General features: G+C 43.4%; 1 protein-coding gene across 1 annotated transcript in view; it reads left to right on the top strand.

The window, feature by feature from the left end:
* The window catches only part of ABCG4 (ATP binding cassette subfamily G member 4), an 86,465-nt gene extending 65,126 nt beyond the window's left edge, over positions 1–21,339 (top strand). The window contains exons 9-15 of the mRNA XM_040325504.1: positions 460–590; positions 2,875–2,979; positions 6,588–6,756; positions 7,017–7,117; positions 18,235–18,393; positions 18,564–18,682; positions 19,933–21,339. Coding sequence (XP_040181438.1) covers positions 460–590; positions 2,875–2,979; positions 6,588–6,756; positions 7,017–7,117; positions 18,235–18,393; positions 18,564–18,682; positions 19,933–20,158 — 1,010 coding nt within the window. The 3' untranslated portion in view covers positions 20,159–21,339. The remainder of the gene's footprint in view (positions 1–459; positions 591–2,874; positions 2,980–6,587; positions 6,757–7,016; positions 7,118–18,234; positions 18,394–18,563; positions 18,683–19,932) is intronic.
* The last annotated feature ends 2,406 nt before the right edge of the window (positions 21,340–23,745 follow it).

Below are 23,745 nucleotides of genomic sequence, written 5' to 3' on the forward strand. Positions count from 1 at the left end.
TGGACAGCACAGGTGCTGAAACCTGATCTGACACTGCTTGTGCAGCACTGAGCATGTGCGAGATCTGCAAGGCTGAAATCCAGGAAGTCATACAGTCTGGCTTCATGATGCCCACACTTAAGATGGCCCCAGTCAATTTCTATTTTATAAAGTGTCTAAATAACAACCTAACAAAACGGACCTTAGTTTACAGACTAACTAGAACACATTAAGCTTGTGTATTACAGGGGTATTTATATTTAAAAAGTGAAATTGTGTCCGGAACTCCGCTTTAAGCCTGCGATGATCAATGCAGCTCAATGCACCTGGTGTGAATGAGCCCTAAATCTGGTTGCTATGGGTTTCTGAACTCCATTCACCTTGAACTGCCTGAATACATAACCTCCATATTTTTTTATGTAGAATTATTTTTGTGCGTTCTTACTATCTGACTAAAACCTGGACATTTTTACCATCTAGTTATTGAAATAGCCTCAGGGGAGTACGGAGACCTAAATCCAGTATTATTCCGAGCAGTGGAAGATGGACTGTGCCCGATCCACAGGGAAAAGAGTAAACCATCTATGATAGAACTAGACCTATGTCCCACAGTAAGTATATATACTCACACACAGACACTACTCAATACAAATGCCCCTTGATGCTGTAAAAAAAAGTTAAAGTGTTACAAGCTGCAAAAAAGGTTGAGGAGAATAGAACTTCTCTAGTAAACAGCTGAGGAAAACAAGAAGTGTAGGAGTATAGGACAATTTAATATAACTTAAAGTCGATGTAAACCCGATTCATGAAATTTGAGCTGGGCACATATATCTGCAGTGTTTTATTATATATCTTCAAAGCACTGTGTCCCGTAGCTGTCTCCTGCTCCATTCCTCTGTTATCAGCCTGATAACTTCTGACAAGTTCTCTGTCAGCTAAGATGAAAGCAGCCAGAGTTTTGTGTTGGGGAGGGATGCTATAAATAGATTAGCAGAGTGCTGAACTATTCAACAAACAGCTCTCAAAGTCTCTACCTATGAGGAGAGGGGGTGTGTGCCTTTCCGCCAATCATCTGTCTTAGCTGTATGCCCAGACTTCACTGCAGTGCTGAACAGAAAGAGAAAATCTTATAACACAATTTGAACATTCTAAAGAATATATAAAGGGAAAGACTGCAGATATGCATGTAAAACTTATGTAGGGAGATTTGTTTCATCCCCATGTATCATCTGAGGCTGTTCACTTCACTGAGTATATGTGAGGGTTTACATTCACTTTAAGACAAATGGAAACTCACAGAGGTAAGATAAAAACGGCCACATCTGTAAGCAGAGGAAGATATCTCGATGAGTATATCAGTGAGCGTCTCACTCAGCCCTCTGCTCCCACCATGTGTATCATCCCCTGCTGGTAAGGAAGTCAGCCTAAAATTGGAATCGGTTCCAAATCGAGGCTTGGGGCGCAGAGGAGGAGTGGTGTGGTGATGACGTCAATGGAATGAAATGCATTTTAGAGCATGCGTACTGCCTCTGAAACGTGTTGCAGTCCAGTGACATCATCACCCCACGCTGTCCCCCTCTGCGCCCCAAACCTAGCTTTGAAATTGACTCCATCTTACGGTTGACTTTATTACCATTGGGGAATGATACACACAGAGGGAGCCGGTGGCTGAGTGAGACACTCACTTCCTCTGCTTACAGATGTGCCCATTTTTATCCTACCTCCTGTGAGTTTCCATTTGTCTTAAGTTATATTAAATTGTCCTATACTCCTAGACATAGAGGCGTCTCTTATTTTTGTTTTCCTCAACTGTTCATTCTGCTTCCATGTAGGTGGCAGCCCTTAGAGAATGAACTTTTAGTCTTTTAACCATATGTTTGTTATGGTCATATAGTGTGGGCATTAGGATGATCTTGTAGTGGGGGCATTAGGATGATCATGCAGTGGGGGCATTAGGATGGTCATGCAGTGGGGGCATTAGGATGATCATGCAGTGGGGGCATTAGGATGGTAATGATATGGGGGCATTAGGATAATCATGCAGTGGGGGCATTAGGATGGTCATGCAGTGGGGGCATTAGGATGATCATGCAGTGGGGGCATTAGGATGGTAATGACATAGGGGCATTAGGATAATCATGCAGTGGGGGCATTAGGATGAGCATGCAGTGGGGTCATTAGGATGGTCATGCAGCGGGGTCATTAGGATGGTCATGCAGTGGGGGCATTAGGATGGTAATGAAATAGGGTCATTAGGATGGTCATGCAGTGGGGGCATTAGGATGGTCATGCAGTGGGGGCATTAGGATAGTCATGCAGTGGGAACAATAGGATGGTCATGCAGTGGGAACATTAGGATGGTCATGCAGTGGGGGCATTAGGATGGTCATGCAGTGGGAACATTAGGCTGGTCATGCAGTGGGGGACATTAGAATGATCGTGTAGTGGAGGCATTAGGATGGTCATGCAGTGGGAGCATTAGGATGGTCATGCAGTGGGGGCATTAGGATGGTCATGCAGTGGGGTATTAGGATGGTCATGCAGTGGGGGCATTAGGATGGTCATGCAGTGGGGACATTAGGATGGTCATGCAGTGCGGGAATTAGGATGGTCCTGCAGTGGGGGCATTAGGATGGTCATGCAGTGCAGGCATTAGGATGGTCATGCAGTGGGGGCATTAGGATGGTCATGCAGTGGGGGCATTAGAATGGTAATGCAGTGGGGGCTTTAGGATGGTCATGCAGTGAAAACATTAGGATCAGCATGCACTGGAAACATTAGGATGATCGTGCAGTGGGGACAATAGGATGGTCATGCAGTGGGGGCATTAGGTAGCCAGACATATTATTATACGTACCTCAGTGTTATAATGAATCAATATTATTTCTCTCCCAGCAGGATATGTCTGGCCATATTGAAAGTCACACCTTTGCCACAAGCTCTTTGAACCAGTTCTCCATCCTCTTCAGACGCACATTTGTTTCTATCCTGAGAGATACGGTATGTAAATGAGAGTGGGGAAATATACGATTTAAAGAGTCAAGAACAGTAAAAATACTTGCATATTTGTGCAGGTAAATAGTAGAAACTTTCAGCTGATATATAATGCAGAAGTGTTTGGACAAATTGCATCTCTTGAAGATGTTGGAAATGTCCTCCCGTGGTCCTATTTTGGTATATAAATGTGCCACATTTGGTATATTCCCATTATTGACTTTTAGGGCCTTAGATAGTGTTTTAATTACTGTGCTAAGCAAATCTATCAGATACATACAAACCTAAGCACAAGAAAAAAAATGAAATCAAAAATAAACTCTTCCACTGCATAAGCTTTTCTGGGCACAGCCTACCTTGAAACAGAATTTTACTAACATAGTCAATAACTACTTGGCAACCGGCATCTGTTATACAATATAGCATAAAAGTTGCAGTCATCCGAAGCATGTCATATACAGCCCAAGGCACAAAGGGCCAGATCCACAGCCGCCGAGCACAACTTAACTTTTCAGAGTTAAGTTACACTGCCGCAAATCTCCCAAGTTAGGTGCCGATCCACAAACCACTTACCTGGAAATTTTCGGCTGTGTAACTTAACTCCGTCCGGCGCAAGGCGTTCCTAATACAAATTGGCGATTCCCATTTAAATTAGGCGCGCTCCCGCGCCGGACGTACTGCGCATGCTCCGTCGGGTAAATTACCCGACGTGCATTGCGCTAACAGACGTCGCTCTGACGTCATTTGCTTAGACGGTAACGTAAATGGCGTCCAGCGCCATTCACGGACGTCTTACGCAAACGACGTAGAGTTTCAATTTTTGACGCGGGAACGACGGCCATACTTAATAGGGCTTAGTCAAATAGGACTCAGCCCTATTTTTACACGGCGTAACTCGACGTAAACGACGTAGAATTAGCGCAACGGGCCCGTCGGAACGGCGGGCCCGTCGAAGTGTTCATTTGCATATTCTAGGCTGGCCGCAATGGCCTCGCCACCTAGCGGCCAGCCTAGAATTGCATCCTTAAGATCCGACAGTGTAATTCAATTACACATGTCGGATCTTCTGTCTATCTCTTGGAAACTGATTATGTGGATCAGTTCCAAAGATAGAAACAGGGATACGACAGCGTATCAGTAGATACGCCGTCGTATCTCTTTTGTGGATTACCCCCAAAGTACCCTGGTCAGAAACATGTCATATCCAGCTCAGCATACAGTGTGCCATGCTCAGGAGTATGTCATATAGAGCCTGGCATACAGAAATCACTGGTCAGGAGAATGTAATATATATATATATATATATATATATATATATATATATATATATATATATATATATATATATATATCTCAATAAAACAAATGATTTCCCAGCACACTTACCAGCCAACCTGCAAAACAATCAATTTGGTCCTGTCTAATAATGTACGTTAAAACAGAGGGTTTTGTTTGCACACATTTGCATATGCAGTAGATATATAGGTCGCAGTGCCCATGTCAAGGCTCCTCTGTAAACTGCGGTCCTAACGCTATAATTTTGAGAGTCTTGGTGTTTTGGAGTCGTGGTTGTAATGAATTACATGCTATTGAGTAAGACGTAATTATAACTGATGGCCAGTAGTCATAACCACAAGCAATTAAGAAATGCTTAGCATAGCGAGGCCTAATACATTGTAACTATGATACATATGTAGCGCTACCCCCGCAGGAGCCGCTGGTTGTTTTGGGATCGGCGTATTGAGTTACCTCTTGTCGTTGTCTAGGGTGATTGTAGTGAGTAGAGCAGTAAGCGAATGTCCAATCAGCAAGTAAGATTTTCTAAATGCTTTATTCTCGGCCCAACATGACCAACATCAACACAAAGTAGGGAGGAAAGGTTGATGAAGCAAGAGAGAACTTTGCAGTATCAGGCCTGGATATGAAAAGAGCAATCCTGCTCTCAGTAGTAGTAGATGCTGTTCATCGCCACTCCAGCCAGAGTGGGTGAAGTGCCCCCGGACAGACTCTTGCCATGAGCCTGGCAGCCGAAGCGTCACTTTAAAGTTGCTGGAAGGAACAGGCCTCTGCCACAGACCTGGCTCTAGGGCCTCTGCCACAGGCCTAGTACTTGGATGAGCTCAATGGATTGAGCGAATCCTCCCAGTAGATTAGGTTAGGGTCAACAGGTGACAGTTGAAGTGTACCTGTCAATGTCCCGGACGCCAGATCCCTGATGGTTCGTTCAGCCCCTCAGATAACCTGCCTCCGGGTTCTCCTTGCGCCGATCTCCCACCGCACAGCACATAGCTTGGGATCTCTTCAGTAAAGTTGGGGACCCAGTAAGTCACTAGGCCCCCTTTCAGCAGCATGGTGCTCCACGTAGCATGCGACCCCGGCCTGGTAGGCCATATAGCCGGGGTCCGTTGGATGCGCATACCCTAAAGGTGGGTGCCGCACCTGGAACCCGCGAAGAACCCAAAAAGATGGCGTCTGCCACAGATATACTCTCCCTTAGCATGCCCCGGGAGGGAAAACTCCTCTAATTGGCTAATTAGAGAACCCCTCTAGCGCCAACTGTCGCCCAGGGGTGGGATCGGCACCCCTGGAGCGCAGACTGACCTACAGGACAGTTCAGGAATGACAGCAGCCCAAATTTAACAAATCATGAATGGGAGCAAAATAACTCTCCCATTCCCCACTAACTTTAGCGTAGTGCCCATACTGGAAGTAAGGGGGCGCTACACATATTAAAGGGGTTGTAAAGGTTTGTTTTTTATTTTCTAAATAGGTTCCTTTAAGCTAGTGCATTGTTGGTTCACTTACATTTTCCTTCAATTTCCCTTCTGTTTTTTTTCTTTGTCTGAATTTCTCACTTCCTGTTCCTCCTCAGTAAGCTTGCCCCCATCATCCAACCTGTTCTGGTTGGGGTAAGTTAGTTAGTCAGCGTGCTCGCCCCCTCCCTTGGGACTACATCCCTGCGGGGAGACACTGTGCACAGTGGGCGGACCTTGTTTTGGTCCTAGGCTGCTACCATTCTGAGAGCAACAAAGGGAGCGCTCCCCAGGGGGTGAATGCTTGGATGGGTACTGAGTAGCACCTGGTACAAAAGTTAATTCAATTTAAAGGTCTTTTTGAAACATTTATGCCGTGTACACACGATCGGATTTCCAATGAAATAAAATCCGATGGAATTTCCCGTCGGAATTCCGATGAAGCTGACTTTCATCAGTCTTGCCTACACACTATCAGACTAAATTCCGACCGTCCAATGCATAATAAATAAAGTACCGGTATATTCATAATGCATAATAAATAAAGTATATGTATTGTAAAAACAAGAGCCCAGCACTATCTTAAGTTAAACTATTTTCCAACATGAATCGAAATGAAAGATATTAATAGAATAATATGTTTTACTGTCTTTTCTGTTTATTCTATTAAAAAAATTACTGCAGACTATCATCTATATATCTTTACCATGTCTTTTTTCTGATTCCAATTCCTATGACTTTCCCCCTCAATTGTTCTTTATATGTATAAAATGATTCTACTTGGTTTGTTCCTCCTCCAAGTAGTTCATTTTCTCTGTAGCAGAGTATTACATGTAATGTTGTACTTTCCCACCCTCCCAGGTCCTGACTCACCTGCGTTTCATGTCTCACCTATGTATCGGGGTTCTGATTGGGCTACTGTACCTGAACATTGGGGATGATGCCAGCAAAGTGTTCAATAACACAGGCTTCCTGTTCTTCTCCATGCTCTTTCTTATGTTTGCAGCTCTCATGCCCACTGTACTTACCTGTAAGCGCAACTGTGATATGATCCTCTATATTTGTCTTCTCCCTGTAACTAATTTATGTTTCGTTATGCATTTCACCTGACCTCCTCTTTTCATACCATGCATGGTTCACCTTTTATTTTTTCTGTTCTTTTATTATTAGCACATTTCACTTTCAGATTTTCCTGTTGCTTTACTTCATCCCCACTCATTTCTTTCATCCAAGGTTTTAGTGTGTCTTCCCTGTCCTTCTATATCACAGTATTGATTATTTACCCCACAGTTCCCCTGGAAATGTCTGTGTTCCTTAGGGAACACTTGAACTACTGGTACAGCCTAAAAGCTTATTATCTGGCTAAGACAATGGCGGATGTCCCCTTTCAGGTAATATGCTTTGTTCTTGGGTTTCCTAGGATAAATATTTACTTATATTAATAGAGAAATATTAAAAATCATAGTTGATGTGAAGGATTCTAAGAATTGGTTGAAGAGAATAAAGCTGAAGTTTAGATTTGGATGTTTTTACACATTGGTCCAGCTTGGAGCAATGTAATTCTGTATGAACCATATCTGTGGGATTCTTGTGGAAGCTGGAAATCACTGTAGTTGGTACCGCTACTACACAAGCTTCTGGTTTAGATGCAGAGTGGCTGCTTTTCTGCATTTTTTATGAACACAGGAGGTTGCTTGCTTGGCACGGCACCATTCAGGAAACACTTTGCATTCTGTGGAAGCTGTAAGACACTGTGGTAGCCATGCGATCTATTGAGTGCTATTAAGAGAATAACTTGCATTCTCTCTATAAATGCTAAGAGTTCTCTGATTGGTAAAGGTGGGAATACAGGGTTGTGACGTCACAATCTCCACCATATCCATTTAGAGAACACTTCACAATCATTGGAAAAAAAGCAAAGTGTTCCCTGAATGTTGCCGCGCCGAGTAGGCGACCTCTTTTGTTCAGTGAACAGCAGGACAGCCATTTGACACGGGACTCGGAAACTGGTGGAGATCATTGTAGTAACAGTATTTACTACAGTGGAAGGAAAGGGTCGGGACTTTAAATGAGGCATGGGCTACACACAGATGAAATAAATAATGGTATTTTTTGATATGTACATATAATGGAAAAATCATATACTATGTAACAGACCATAAAGTATGCATAACTGTACATATATTCCAACATGATAATTGCAATTAGAGTAAATGCATCCTCCCTAATTCCACATGGACAATGTAAAGGGTTATATAACAATCAATCAAGGTTCTGAAAAACCCCAGTGGGTATCCAGATGGTAAATGAGTAGTGGTGACGTTGCATCTAGGAAAGCTCTACGCGTTTTGTGGAAACCTCCACTAGTCAAGAGCAATGCGAGGTACGTCTAAATGTATCTATGCAACAATGGGCAAACATGTATGAAAAGAACCGTGATGCTAACATCATAATATAGAGTAAAGAAGGGTATACGGAGCCCCAAAAGAAACCAAGGGTAGCCCATAAGGGGAAATGCAAAGGCAAGTTATACCTGTAACCATAGTGTGTGCATATGCTTCCAGATATATCAGGGGTTCCATGTTTTTAGGGTCATCTGCAAGATACTTTTAGACGTACCTCGCATTGCTCTTGACGAGTGAAGGTTTCCACGAAACGCGTAGAGATTTCCTAGATGCAATGTCCCTACTACTCATTTATCATCTGGATACCCACTGGGGTTTTTCAGAACCACGATTGATTTTATATAACCCTTTACATTGTCCATGTGGAATTAGGGAGGATGCATTTACTCTAATTGCAATTATCATGTTGGAATATATGTATAGTTATGCATACTTTATGGTCTGTTACATATTATATGATTTCTTCTCGTGAATTTATATGTACATGTCAATAAATACCATTATTTATTTCATCTATTTGTCCTGACCCTTTCCTATAAAATAATATAAAGGGATTATTATTATTATTATTATTCACGATTTATATAGCACCAACAGTTTACGCAGCGCTTTACAATGTAGAGGGAGGACAGTACAATTCAATACAAGGTACAGGAGGGCCCTGCTCATAGAGCTTAGATTCTAAAGGGAGGGGGTGGTGATAAAAAAGGTAATAGCTGCAGAGTGATTTGATGTGGGTGGCTCAGGGACAGTTGTTAGGTGGGTGTGGCATAGGCTTCCCTGAATAAATGAGTATTCAGGGATCTCCTAAAGGTGGACAGGGTAGGGGCTGATCGGACATACCGGGCCAGGGAGTTCCAGAGGATAGGAGAGGCTCTGGAGAAGTCCTGAAGGCGAGCATGGGAGGAGGTAACGAGGGAGCTAGAGAGCAGAAGGTCCTGGGAGGAGCAGAGGGGACGATATCTGCACATGAGGTTGGTGATGCAGATAGGGGCGATGTTGTGAACAGCCTTGTATGTTGTGGTTAGCATTTTAAATGTACACGGTGGGGTAGGGGGAGCCAGTGAAGGGATTGGCAGAGAGGAGCAGCAGTTACGGACCGGTTAGGGAGGTGTATTACTCTAGCAGCAGAATTCATAATAGACTGAAGAGGGGATCGCCTGCATAAGGGTAGGCCATTAAGGAGAGAGTTGCAGTAGTCAAGGCAGGAAATAATCAAGGAGTGAATAAGTTGCTTTGTGGTGTCACTAGTCAGGAAGGGTTGAATTTTGGAGATGTTTCGGAGGTTAAGGCAGCAGGATTTAGCCAGTGATTGAATGTGGGGGCTGAAGGAGAGGTCAGAGTCAAGGATTACACCCAGCACCCTGGCATGTGTGGAGGGACCAATGGTTGTATTGTTGACCATGGGGGGGGGGGGGGGACCATGAAGGAGGAAATATAACAAGCTCAGTTTTAGAAAGACTGAGTTTGAGGAAGTGGTGTGACATCCATACCGATATGCCATTCAGTAAGTTTGAGATCTGTGAAGAAATCGAGGGGGTGAGTTGAGGAGTAGAGAGATAGATCTGGGTGTCGTTGGCATAGAGGTGGTATTGGAAACCATGGGAGGTTATCAACTGGCACAGGGAAGAGGTATAGAGTGAGAATAGGAGGGGCCCAAGGACAGAGCCTTTGGGTACCCAAACAGAAAGAGAAGTGGAGGAGCTGGAATTGTAAGTGACACTGAAAGTGTGCTGAGATAGGTAGGAGGAGAACCAGGATACAGCAGAATCACGGAGGCCAAATGAGTGTAGTTTGCTGAGGCGGAGCAGGTGGTCAACTGTGTCAAAGGCAGCAGAGAGGACTAATGCCGCGTACACACCATCACTTTATGTGATGAAAAAAAATGACGTTTTTAAAAACGTCACTTTAATTGACTGTGTGTGGGGGAAAACGTCGTTTTATGTCTTGTAAAAAACGACCAAAAAAAATTGAAGCATGCTTCAATTTTATGTGTCGTTTTTCAAAAGTGCACTTTTTACTTCACAGAAATTGACCGTGTGTAGCAAAAAACGTCGTTTTCTAAGACGTTTTTTCATCCACGCATGCCCAGAAGCTACTTATGAAGCAAGCTTCAATGGAAAACGTAGTGGAACGTAACCTCACTTTGCAAGATCATTGTGAGAAAACGATGGTGTGTAGGCAACTTCGTCTTTGAAAATTGAAGTTTAAAAAACGTCATTTTTTACTTCACAGAAAGTGTCGTTTTTTTTCATCACATAAAGTGATGGTGTGTACGCGGCATTAGAGTATGAGTATGGAGTAATGGCCATTGGTTTTAGCAGTTTAGTCATTGGTGAGTTTTAGTAGGGCAGTTTCAATAGAATATTGTGGGCGGAAGCCGAACTGTAGAAGGTCGAGAAAGTTGTTCGTGTCCGTGAGGTAGCGACTCATTCAGTCATGGACAAGTCGTTCGATGAGCTTGGAGGCAAACGGGAGCAGGGAGATGGGTCTTAAGTTATTCAAACAGGTGGGGTCTAGTGAGGGTTTGGGGTAGAGGTACATGACGATACCAAGTCATGGCCTCCTTTAAAGTCCCACCCGTTCTTCTTTTTTATTTAGTATTTACAACAGTGATTTCCAGCTCCCAAGCTGGACCGATGTAACTATGTGAAACGTGCCGTACCCAGAATTTAACTTTAAATTTACAGGTGTTGTGTAGATTACCTTTGTCTTTACGCTAAAACATTGCTATCTGTGTAATTCTAGGACATTTAAGGTACAGCGCTTAGCATAAATAAGTACACCCCTTTTGAAAAGGAATATTTGAATCAATATCTCAATGAACATAAGAACAATTTTCGAAATATTGATAAAACTGCATTTTATAGAACATCTGTTTAGTTCATTACATGAAAGTACGTAATATAACAAAATCTTAAATTTTACTCAAATTAGTTGATGCAAATATGAATACACCCCACAACAAAAACTACTACATCTATTTTTTTGTATGAGGTCCATGATTTGAAAGGACAGCACCAAGTCTTCTAGGCATGGAATGAACAAGTTGACGACACATTGTAACATCCATCTTTTTCCATTCTTCAAGAACAACCTCTTTTAGAGCCTGGATGCTGGATGGAGAGTGATGCTCAACTTGTCTCTTCAGAATTCCCCATAGGTGTTCGATTGGGTTCTGATCAGGAGACATACTTGGCCACTGAATCACTTTCACCCTGTTCTTCTTCAGAAATACAATTGTGGCCTTAGATGTGTGTTTTTGGTCATTATCAAGTTGAAAAACTGCACGATGACCAAGGACACAGAGTGATAGTAGCATCTTCTCTTTCAATATAGAGCAGTACATTTGTGAATTCATGATACCATCAATGAAATGCAGCTCCCTGACACCAGCAGCACTCATGCAGCCCCACAGAAGGACACTGCCACCCAGAGGTGTATTTAGGTTTTGTGCTGCCCTAGGCCTGACTTAACTCGTGCACCCCCTAATTTAAATATGACCCACCCTTCCTGTCAAGGCCACACCCCTTTCTGGTTAAGACACTTTTCGAGTAGAAACACTAGTTCTGAGAGCCTGGGGGGCAATAGATTCCCTTAATTTGCATAGATTTCCTCTCACTTCCTGTTTGGCTATGGGGCTGGAAGTGAAAGGAATGGGACAGGGATGGTAAAAAATAAACTGTCAGGGGCTATAACCCTCCCTTATTCTATCCAAAATGAAAAAAAAGTGTTGCCTATAGTTGTACTTTAAGCACAAATTTCTAATAATTTTATGGAGAGGATAAAGAAGATATAACCATTCCAATGGTGCAACAGAAAACATATAGCACAGTGAGGAAGGTTTGTGGTCCAGGATGATAGGACAGTCAAAATTAGAAGCAGCGCCCCCCCCTCCCCACACACAGTTGCGGAATGCCGGCCACCCGCATACAGGAAGCAGTGCGGCCACTTTATTGGGGCGCTGGACTAATTTGCCTCTGAGCCCAGTCCAGCCCATAAGACTGGCACTACACTAACAGTGTAGCACAAGCCGGCGGGGACCCTTTCTGTGCTGCCCCCCTGCAAAGTGCTGCCCTATGCCTGGGCCTTGTTGGCCTAGGCCAGGATACAGCTCTGCTCCCACCACCATTGTTTACTGTAGGCACCATGCATTTTTCTTTGTACTCCTCACCTTTGCAACACCATACAGTTTTGGAGCCATCAGATCGGCAAAAATGTATCTTGGTCTCATCACTTCAGAGTACAGAGTCCTAGTAGTCTTTTTTCAGCTTGGGCCATGGCAAATTTTAGGCAGGCTTTTTTGTGCATGGGCTTTAGGGGAGGCTTTTTTCTTGGACGACACGCATGCATGCCATTCCCCTGCAGTACAGAAATAAAATAAACTGTTAACGCAAACACTGGTACTACCGAACACCTAAAAAGCGGCCAATGTATATGTCTAGAAAACAGTCACAGTTTTATAGTCCATATAGTGGTACAAAATGACTAATCCTAAAAAGAAAGGAGATGGGAAGATGGTGGGCGGCAGCTATCCTCACAGAAAAGCCAACTCTGTTAGGGGAAGACAAGGAAACAAAAAAGAGAAACGCCACCTAAGTGCAATATGTCAGATACTATGTTTAATCTCAAAAGAAATGCATTACAATACACAATTACAAAACAGGCTCATCAGGGTATCATGATGTGCGGTTCGGTCCGGTCTCAGGTCCATCTAGATCCACGGATCTGCAGGCAGGGAGAGAAATCCATCCTGTGGCCACCAGGAAACAGCCCGGTTCACTGTGGATGCGCAGATGATGACGTTACCAGAGGGCAGGACCAGGGAGAGCACCAGAAGGAAGGTGAGACTAGAAACAACAGGCTTCATGCTCTGAGACAAGCTCCTTCTACAGGCCTACTGGGATACTGCAGGTGTGATGGTGTTTATATACTGCGGCCGCCCAGAGAAGAGCAAACCACAGCACACCAGCAGCATATTAAGACATCTATACACTATAACGAAGGTCTGATCATGAATAAGCCAATGCTTGTTGTCTAAAATTTAATTTTACTCCTAAGACTTTCAGTGGGTGTATTCATTTTTGCAACATGGTCTTGAATTAATTTGTTAGGAAAAATATTATTTTTTGTGTATGCAAATTAACAAATCTTGGTTGCAATCAATGGCTTGCATTTGTGGGAGTATTTTGTAGTATAGTGTCCCATAATTTTTTTTTTTATTCTGAATGGAAAATAAAGCTTTTCTGACAAATCTGTTGGGGTGTACTCATTTATGCAGAGAACTTTATATCATTATCTTCCCATTGTCATTTTAAGTGTTTAAAGATTATCAATTTCTCCAAAATCTAAAAAAAGTAAGCAATTATATAATTAAAGGCTAAAAGATAATTATAGAGGCCAGAAACATATAAAGACTGTGGGCAGAATCATACAAATATGTCTTTTATTTCCCTATCCAGTGAAGAAGCAGTGATTAAACAAACCTTTCCACTTACTAGATTTTTTGGCCAAAAGCCCATCTGACTTGATATCCGCCCCCCCTGCAAGATGTATGAAAATTGCGTGTCAACAAAAATCCCTTTCCACCCCCCTTTGGTGGGCATGCTTACCCCACACCATAAGCATAAATTCCTTTTGAAATATACAATTCTCCCTAAACAAAAATGTCCCCTATTCTCAGTACAAATCCCCAACCCAGCATACATCTTTGACCCCCATCCCTCTCACAGCTCAAATCCTCTCCCTCCCAAATCCCCCTCCCCTAGCACAAATACTCTACCCCTCAAATTTCCCCTCTGACCACAAACCCCCCTCCCAATCCCATTCTTCAAGCACACCCCCCCCCCCCCAAACTTCCCCATCTAGCACAAGTCCTCCTCAGTCACCCCCCCCCCCCCCAAATTCTCTTTTCTAGCACAAATCTCCCTTCTTAAATCACCCCCTCTATCACAACTACAAATTCTTTCTAGCACAAATCCTCTTCCCCCATGCTTCCTCCCAACATAAATTACCCTTTCTATCACACAATCCAAATCACCCCAGAACAGATCCCCCCCTTACAAATTTCTTCTCCTAAAACAAATCTTACCCTGTCTCCCCCCAAATTCCCCCTCCAGCAGAAATATCCAAAAATCTTTCCTTCTACCGGAAGAGGACACAGCAGTAGTGGTTGGAACTATCATCAACTCGCGACTCGACTACGCAAACTCATCCAGAACATGGCAGCCAGACTGGTAACAGGTAAAAAGTCGTGGGAACCAATCTCCCCGGTCTTGAGGTCCCTCCACTGGCTGCCCGTACAGGACCGGGTGACATTCAAGACACTCTGCCTCACTCACAAATGTACACAGGGTAACGCTTCTCAATACTTAAGCGAGAAAATAAAACCCTACGTCACCAAGCGCGTGCTCCGGTCAACCAACAAAAACCTTCTCCAAATCCCTAAATCCTGCTACAAATCAGTGGCGTCACTAGGGTTGGTGTCACCTGGTGCGGTAAAATATGGTGTCACCCCCCCCCCCCCCCAATAACATTTTTCAAATATTTTTTACCCTACTGTTTGCTCTCTGTTCTCCTTTCTTCCCCTTTTCTCTCTCTCCCTATCCATCTTTCTTGTTCGTTCTATCCCTTCTTCTTTCTCTCCATTTTTCTTTGGCCCCTCCCCCCACCTCTTTCTCCAGGACCGGAATTCACATCTCAGGAGCCTATAGGCTAGGGGCGTACCTAGAGCATTTGGCACCCGGGGCAGATCCAATATCTGCCACCCCCCCCCCCACGTTAAAATGTAAAAACACCCCACTGTGCCCCCTGCATACCTCTGCATCCTTCAATATCGTTTTGTTACTACTGTGTACCCCTCTCCACAACTGCACCTCTGGACCACTTTACATTGCACAGCACCCTGCATCACTGGACCCCTTTACATTACACAGCCCCCTGCATCACTGGACCCCTTTAAAATTACACAGTACCCTGCATCACTGGACCCCTTTAAAATTACACAGCACCCTGCATCACTGGACCCCTTTACATCTCACAGCCCCCTTCACCTCTGGACCCTTTTACATTACACAGCACCCTGCACCTCTGGGCCCCTTTACATTACACAGCACCCTGCACCTCTTTACATTACACAGCCCCTGCACCACTGGACCCCTTTACATCACATAGCCCCCTGCACCTCTGGACCCCTTTACATTACACAGCACCCTGCATCACTGCACCCCTTTTACATTACACAGCCACCTGCACCTCTGGACCCCTGCATGTTACACAGACCCCCCTTCAGTGCAGACACCCCCTCAGTGCAGACACCCCCCCTTAGTGCAACCCCCCCCTCAGTGCAAATCCCCCCCCTCAGTGCAACCCCCCCTCAGTGCAACCCCCCAGTTCAAACACCCCCCCTTAGTACAACCCCCCTCAGTGCAAACCCCCCTTAGTGAAAACCCCCTCAGTGCAAACACCCCCTTAGTACATCCCCCCACCCCTTCAGTGAAATCCCCCCAGGTGCAAACACCCCCCCTCCCCATTCAGTACCTCGCAGGCAGCGCCACGGCACATGGACAGAAGGTCCCCTCGGCCCCTTCCCTCTATGTACACACAAACAGAGAGGAGGGGGCTGTGCCTGTGTGCCGACTGCCGACCACCGCTAACAGCCCATGGCTGTGAGAGGAGGGGATGGATGGTGCTGCGGTGTCACCCGCAACCCCCCCTCCTCTTGTACCGCGCGGCTCGGCGCTCCGATTCCACGGCGCTCATCGCTGCAGTTGCGGGGGGGGGGAGCCGCCCCCCCCACATGTCAGCTATTTTTTTAAATCGGGATGGTGTCACCCCTCTAGTGGGTGTCACCCGGGGCGGCCCGCACCCCCCGCACCCCCCTAGCAACGCCTCTGCTACAAGTCTAAGGGAGAACGTCGATTTTCGATCCAAGGACCACGGCTCTGGAATGCTCTACCCACTACCATCCGCTTGGAAGAAAACCATCGGGCTTTTAGATAAAAAAAACTAAAGACCCACCTCTTCTGAAAGACCTGTACGACTCTGAATGCCAAGCGCCTTGAGGCGATTAAGTTCGCATTTGTTGCGCTATACAAGTTACTCACTCACTCAAGAACCTGGAGGGGAGAGAGATTACAGCCCAAACCTCCTCCCAGCTCTCTCCTCTCCAGCTCAATGCGGACAGTAGTAGTAATGCTGCTGTCAATACTTCTGTCAGATTGTAGCGACAGGAAGACTCCAAGTGGTGCCCCCCACCTCACATGATACCACTGCACCCAGGGCAGCCGCCCTTCTTGCCCACTCATAGTCCCGGCCAGCCCTGTGCATATGCAGAGGTTTCCTTTAATGAAAACCATTGAACAATTCAGTGGATCTAGAGATATTGGCAGCTGGAATTAAGTGCTAATTGTAGCATTACCTGTAAATCTTAAATTTGTCTCCATTCCCTTCCACTTCCCAGGCCCTCAGTAAGTTCCTTTAACATAATGAACTAACAGCAAAACAGGGTAGGCGCAAACTTGACTAATAAATGGAAAGTTATATTTTGCATACTGCAACTGCCTTAATATCTGGATCTCCTGCTTATTTTTACATGTGGTTTTGGCGAACGATAACCTCATTATAGGCACGTTTTCATCATATACTTAGTTTAAATTGCGCACTCTATGTAAGTTGTCGGTTCATTTCAAATCCTCACTAAACAAACCTTTAAAGAGAAATTGTTAGGTATTAGGTACTCACAGATCAGTCATTTTTTAGAAGACCTATAGCTGTAGTTCCCGCTAAATAATTTTTTCAAACTCAGAGTAGTGCTGAAGGGGAACAGATTGAAGGTATTTTTCTCAAAATGGACCCTGGTCAGTACAAGCAATTCTTACTGTTACATGTACATCATTTTCTGAATTTAGCACATTGCATTGACGTAAACACATACACACACCCACACACGTTAAACTGGATAAACTGGTGTTTTTATTCAACCGTAACAACTATGTAACTATGCAATATTGATTTCTGGCATATCCTACCGCAATTATTGCATCCATAATATTACATGATAATATGGCTGTACACTGACCATATTTCAGCTGATTCCTATGGCTTGTCCGAAATTTGAGCAGTGCATATCCTTGCCTGCACTGCTCCACTGGACAGAATGTGATCTTTCAAATGGCTTTTGTCAGGTCATAAGCGTCTGCAGTCAATCAGAATACAATAACCCGCCAGGGTGGATACATTCAACCGCACTGTGAGGCCTCGTACACACGACCGAGAAACTCGACGGGCGAAACACATCGTTTTCCTCATCGAGTTCCTTGTGAAGCCGTCGAGAAACTCGACAAGCCAATTTTCTCCATTCCCGTCAAGGAAATAGAGAACATGTTCTCTTTTTGGCTCGTCAAGTTTCTCGACAGTTTCCTCGACGAAAATGTACAGACGACCGGTTTCCTCGGCAAAAAAATATCTCCCAGCAAGTTTCTTGTCGGTCGTGTGTACGAGGCCTCAGTGTGGATGGAGGAATCTGTTATGCCCCGTACACACGATCAGAGTTTCCGTCGGAATAAACTCCGACTGGTTTTTCCGACGGAATTCCTTTCAAGCTGTCTTGCATACACACGGACACACCAAATTCCGACCGTCAAAAACACGGTGACGTACAACACTACGACGAGCCTAGAAAAATTAAGTTCAATGCTTCCGAGCATGTGTGTTTTTTTCTCCGTCGGAGTTCCATACAGACGATCGTAATTTCTAACTCTGTCGGACTTTGCGACGGAAAAAGTCCAATGGGGCATACACATGGCCGGAATATCCAATGAAAAAATTCCATTGGACTTTTTCCATCGGAAATTCCGATTGTGTGTACGAGGCATTCCATTTCTTTTGCTTAGCCTGCAAGCTAATTGAAATCTGTATGTGTATGGCCAGCTTCAAACCTCTTCAGCCTATAAAGGTGCACGCATTTCCTCTGTCACTTCAGCTGGCCTTTGTAGGCTGTAGTTATTGTCCTTTTTAAAGCAGTGACATCCAATCATGCTCCCAGCATCCAGATTCATAGTTTAAAAATCTTATAGAATAATATGTTTTATCTTAAATTTCAGGTTTTGTGTCCTGTGGCATATTGTAGCATTGTATATTGGATGACCGGTCAGCCCTTGGAAGCTACACGTTTTCTCCTTTTTACTGCTCTTTCCACATCTACTGCTCTTGTGGCCCAGTCTCTGGGGCTTCTTATTGGTGCAGCATCCAACTCCTTACAGGTGAGCTCCAGTCTTAACAAACTCAATAGCCTTTAAGTCTAGGGGTCAAATGATGTGCATAGTTATACATCTTTTAAAATCATTTTGCTCATAGCCTGCATTCTTTTTATTATGTTGAATTTTTTTAATTGACTTTTGATGCTAATTTTACCAATCCTTTTTATTTCTAGGTTGCAACCTTTGTTGGTCCAGTAACTGCAATACCTGTACTATTATTCTCAGGCTTCTTTGTCAGCTTTAAAACCATCCCGACATATCTGCAATGGAGCTCCTACATCTCATATGTCAGGTCAGAGGAGATCAAATTAAACAAAATTTCTGTATCTTAACATGTCTATACACACAGCCATAAGAGGGCTGTACAGTGCCCAGACCCTCTGTAAAAAAACTTCATAGACAGCAATTAGAAGACGTGGCTATATGTGGTGGGGTGGTAGGGTGGTGTAAAGCACTCACATGCATATGAATGTATGCACTTAATGAAAATAGTCTGCATTCAGAACATACACCGGTGCATGTGCTTTACATTTATGTGGGTATGAGTACTTTTTGACCCTGTGTGGATGCTTTGAAAGCTATACACCCCCTTAACTTTTTATAAAAACGTTTTTTCCCAATAGTTAACAACAAACATTTCCTGGGTGTGTCAGTTGCTGTCAGTGGGGGCTGGTGCTCCAAATTTATGGGGGGCGCAAACAAACGGAAAAATTCTTGAAAAAAAAAAACATTACTTGCAGCCTCACTGTGCCATCAAACGGAGCCACTGTGCAAATAGGTTGCTTACTTTGCAAGAGAATTTTCTCTAAGGCCCCTTTCACGTTGGGGCGGGAGGTGCGCCGGCAGTAAAGCTATTCTGCCACTAGCGGGGCGGCTTTACCCCCTGCTAGCGGCCGAGAAAGGGTTAAAAACCACTGCAGAGGCGCTTTGACAGCGGTATGGACGCAGTGTCCCATTGATTTAAATGGGCAGGAGCGGTATACACACCGCTCCTTCACCGCTCCAAAGATGCTGCTAGCAGGACTTTTTTTACCATCCTGCTAGCGCACCGCTCCAGTGTTAAAAACGCTTGGGGCTTTCACACTGGAGGCACAGCAGCGGCTGTTTAGGGTCGGTTTTGCAGGTGTTATTTTTAGCGCAATAGTGCCTGAAAAACGACCCAGTGTGATAGGGGTCTTAGTGAAGCTTATTAATATTAAAAAAATGCATTTTTGTTTGCACATGATTGGATGATGGAAGTGAGCAGAGTGTGACCACATTCACTACGCTCTGGGTGTAAATCTCTTGCAAAGTGCAACTTCCCTTGCAATGAGAAAAGTCTATTTGTCATTAGTAAATCACCCCCTCCATGTATATGTCCTTTTGAAACATTTAAGCCTAGTATTCTTCTGTCTATCATCTATTGTGTATACCTGTATATAGTGTATTAGTTCAAAAAAAGTAGATAAAGATTGCTGCAGATGTGCATGTGTTCAAAAAGAGAGCAAATAAAGATTTAGATTATCTGTACTGCTATTATCATATCTCCCTTTTTTCCTACAGATATGGATTTGAAGGTGTAATTCTGGCCATTTACGGAATGGACCGCGCTGACCTTCAATGCACTGAGCCTCCTTGCACATTCCAGCGTCCCCAACAAGTCCTGCAGCAATTAGATGTTGAGGATGCAAAGCTATATGTGGACTTTCTAGTACTGGGAGGGTTCTTTATTGGGCTCCGCCTACTCGCTTATTTTGTGTTACGTTACCGCGTTAAGTCTGAACGGTAGAAGGCAGTATTCATGGATTTTATTTCCATACACGGAATTCTGTTCTGCAAATGAAATACCGGACACTGACTCGTTACAAAAAAAGTCATCTTATGAGATCCCCACATTCAAATGTTCCAGTCACATCTCACTTATTGTTTTCTGAAGATCCGTCATGATAAGTTGAATTAAGTGATGGAAATATGCACAGTTTCTTCAGAGAGTGGCACAAAAGTCTCCTGTTCTAATTTTTGGGTAATGAAGCATGTTTACTGAATCTCTTTTAAACTGAAAATCAGCTTAGGGACCAAGATAGCCAATGGCTGCCAGACATGGAAGAAGTACTGCCTTGCCACCTAAAGGAAGACTTTTAAAGGAGTACTACGTTGTCACCTAATGGAGAACTTTCAAGCAATGAGTACTACCTTCTCACCTAATGGAGGACTTTCAAGCAAGGAGTACTACCTTGTCACCTAATGGAGGACTTTCAAGCAAGGAGTACTACCTTGTCACCTAATGGAGGACTTTCAAGCAAGGAGTACTACCTTGTCACCTAATGGAGGACGTTCAAGCAAGGAGTACTACCTTGTCACCTAATGGAGGACTTTCAAGCAAGGAGTACTACCTTGTCACCTAATGGAGGACTTTCAAGCAAGGAGTACTACCTTCTCACCTAATGGAGGACTTTCAAGCAAGGAGTACTACCATGTCACCTAATGGAGGACTTTCAAGCTAGAAGTACTATGTTGTCACCTAATGGAGGACTTTCAAGCAAGGAGTAGTACCTTGTCACCTAATGGAGGCCTTTCAAACAAGGAGTACTACCTTCTCACCTAATGGAGGACTTTCAAGCAAGGAGTACTACCTTGTCACCTAATGGAGGACTTTCAAGCAAGGAGTACTACGTTGTCACCTAATGGAGGACTTTCAAGCAAGGAGTACTACCTTGTCACCTAATGGAGAGGACTGTCATGCAAAGGGAAGTACCGTGTCAGCTATTGGAGGACTTTCAAGCAAGGAGTAGTACCTTTTACACCTAATGGAGGAATTATATTGTTGCTTATCCTTCTAATTGTCTCAAGAGTATAGAACCAGATCTTCATAATTATATCCCACCGCATGTAGCATTATTTATCTAGAATTTTATTTTATAGGGTGTCATTCATGATGTCTACCAGATGATAAAGAGGACCTATACTTCTTGTTGACTTAAAGAAAGCTTGTGTTTTGTCCATGTAAAGCAAAGCAATAAGTTTGCTGTAATGCCCAGTCCTTCAACAGAAAATACTTTATTCCTCCACCATTTTTCTCAGTTGCAAGGAATGAGGAAGGTAGCTGGTATTTCCAAGTGTAACGGCACATATGACATTTCATTGTAGGTGCTTGCTGATTGGTCCAGTGGTGTCACCTGGGGCTGGGGGAGTTCTCAGTCCTGTGTAAAATTTGGAATTTAAACAGGACTGTTTTTCATTGCATCCAGTAGCTGAACAGAACAGCATTGATGTGAGGGGTAGGTACATACTGTACATGTAGCTGGGGAGGAGGGCATTAAAGTTAAACTGTGTCTTGCCATGGTGCTAATGCAATGTTAACAGTTTTGTTGGGATAGGTAGATACATACTAACAGGACTAAAATACCATTCCAAGAGAAAATGCTGCTACAGAAACCCTCCAGTATTGATTAATTAACCAAAACCCCAGGTTTTTGATTACTGTATCTTTAGTGAAGGTATGATCACCATGTCTGAGCCCTGATCCTCGTTCAAAAGAGATCACATGGTTAAATGCCTAGGCTTCTACTTATGTGAGCATCAATATAGAAGCAAGAAGTATTAGGCAATCATAGTGTTATGCCCACAGAGAATACAAGTCTTAAGCCTCATACACACGATCGGACTTCAAACAAACTTTTCCGTGGATTTTTGTTGGAAGGGAGTTGGCCGGGCACACCCATAGCATACACACGGCAGGACTTTTCTGCAAACTTTCCCAAAACTTTTCCAACATCACTTGTTTTTTTTTCCTCTTTTCTGCTCTTTACCACCACCCTTTGGTCAACTTCTGCTATTGTTGGTGGATTTTAACATTGGTTCTGGGAATGCGTGTTTGTACTTTGGACAAAATTCTGATGAATTTCTGTACACACAATAAGACTTTTGTTGCTGAAAAGTTTGTCCGTTTGCAGAGCAAACTTTTGTCCGATGAAAACCGAAAAAGTTTGTCCGATGGAGTGTACACACATTAGGATTTTTTTGAAAACGTGCTTATTTTGAAGTTTGTTGTCAAAAAGTCCGACCGTGTGCATGGGGCTTATAGAAAAGAGCTAAAAAAACACGTAATTTTTGGAAAGTTTCCTGAAAAAGTCCTGTCGTGTGTATGCATACCAAGTTCAAGGCCAACACCCTTCAAACAAAAATCCATGGAAAAGTTTGTTTGAAGTCCGACCGACGTGTGTATGAGGCTTAACAGATCTTTAGCTACTAATATTGTCAAAAACCTTTCCAATTATATTTTTTTGCTTTTTTGTGTATTCTCTACTCCTTGATGATTTCAATATTTTATATTATGTTGCTTTGTTTAATATCACATATTTAAAAAATCACTTGAAAGTATGCTATATAGAATACAATTTTGTTTAGCAAATGTTATTGCAGTCCCATACAGTACCTGGTTTTGTTCTATAGATATTAACTACCTCTCTACCAAAGCAATTTTTTTTATATTTTGCATACGTTAAAATGCACATTTTACTATGAAGGTTGGTTAAACCACCCCCCCACCCCCCCAAACAATATATGTTTTCTGAAAGCAAAGACCCTGGAGAATACAATAATGGTACTTGCAATTTTTTATGTCACATGATATTAGCACATGTTTAGCAAATGCAAATGTTCAGTAATTAATACACTGAGGTTAATTTTAGTGCACACAAACAATATATGACCCAATGTTTGGCAAAATATAAAAGATGAGATCGTGAAGAGTAAATAGATACCTGATATGTCAAGTCTTAAAATTGTGCATGTCCGTGAAACGGCAACAAACTTTGGTACCCAGTTTAGAGAATTACTGCTTGCACTCCAATGTTTGTGGTGATATGTAACGTGTAGCGCAATTGTTTTCATGCATAGTAGGTGTAGCCATACTCATACTCATTGCATGTGTTTATATTCTTATCTGTCAGTATGCGGGGGCAGACTTAAAACAAATTTGTTTAGTTTTTTTATTTTATATGTTACGCTTTGTTTTTAATTTTTTTTTGCATTTAGCTTTAGCTATCAGATATAGGGCCAAAAGGCTCTCTTTAATGTAAGAGCAGGGGTCTGTTAAACCCCCTGATGTCTCTCCTGCCCTCTACAGGGCAGGAGTACAGATAATGGGAAAGAGAGAGGGGTTGAGGGGGTGCTGTTCCTTGAGTGGACTGTAGAAGAATCATGTCTACATGAAAGACTATCACCTGATCTATACATGTAAACTGCACAAAAAACAATCAGCTTCAAGGTTTTTTTTGTCCAAGCTTAAAGGATTGTACTCCTGGTCACCCGTTTAGACTTTTAGCATGCTTAGAAAAAAGCTTGTTCTTTGTGCTGACTTATAGAAAAAAAGCA

This window comes from Rana temporaria, chromosome 10 (assembly GCF_905171775.1).
Source record: "Rana temporaria chromosome 10, aRanTem1.1, whole genome shotgun sequence".
In the NCBI taxonomy this organism is placed as follows: domain Eukaryota; kingdom Metazoa; phylum Chordata; class Amphibia; order Anura; family Ranidae; genus Rana; species Rana temporaria.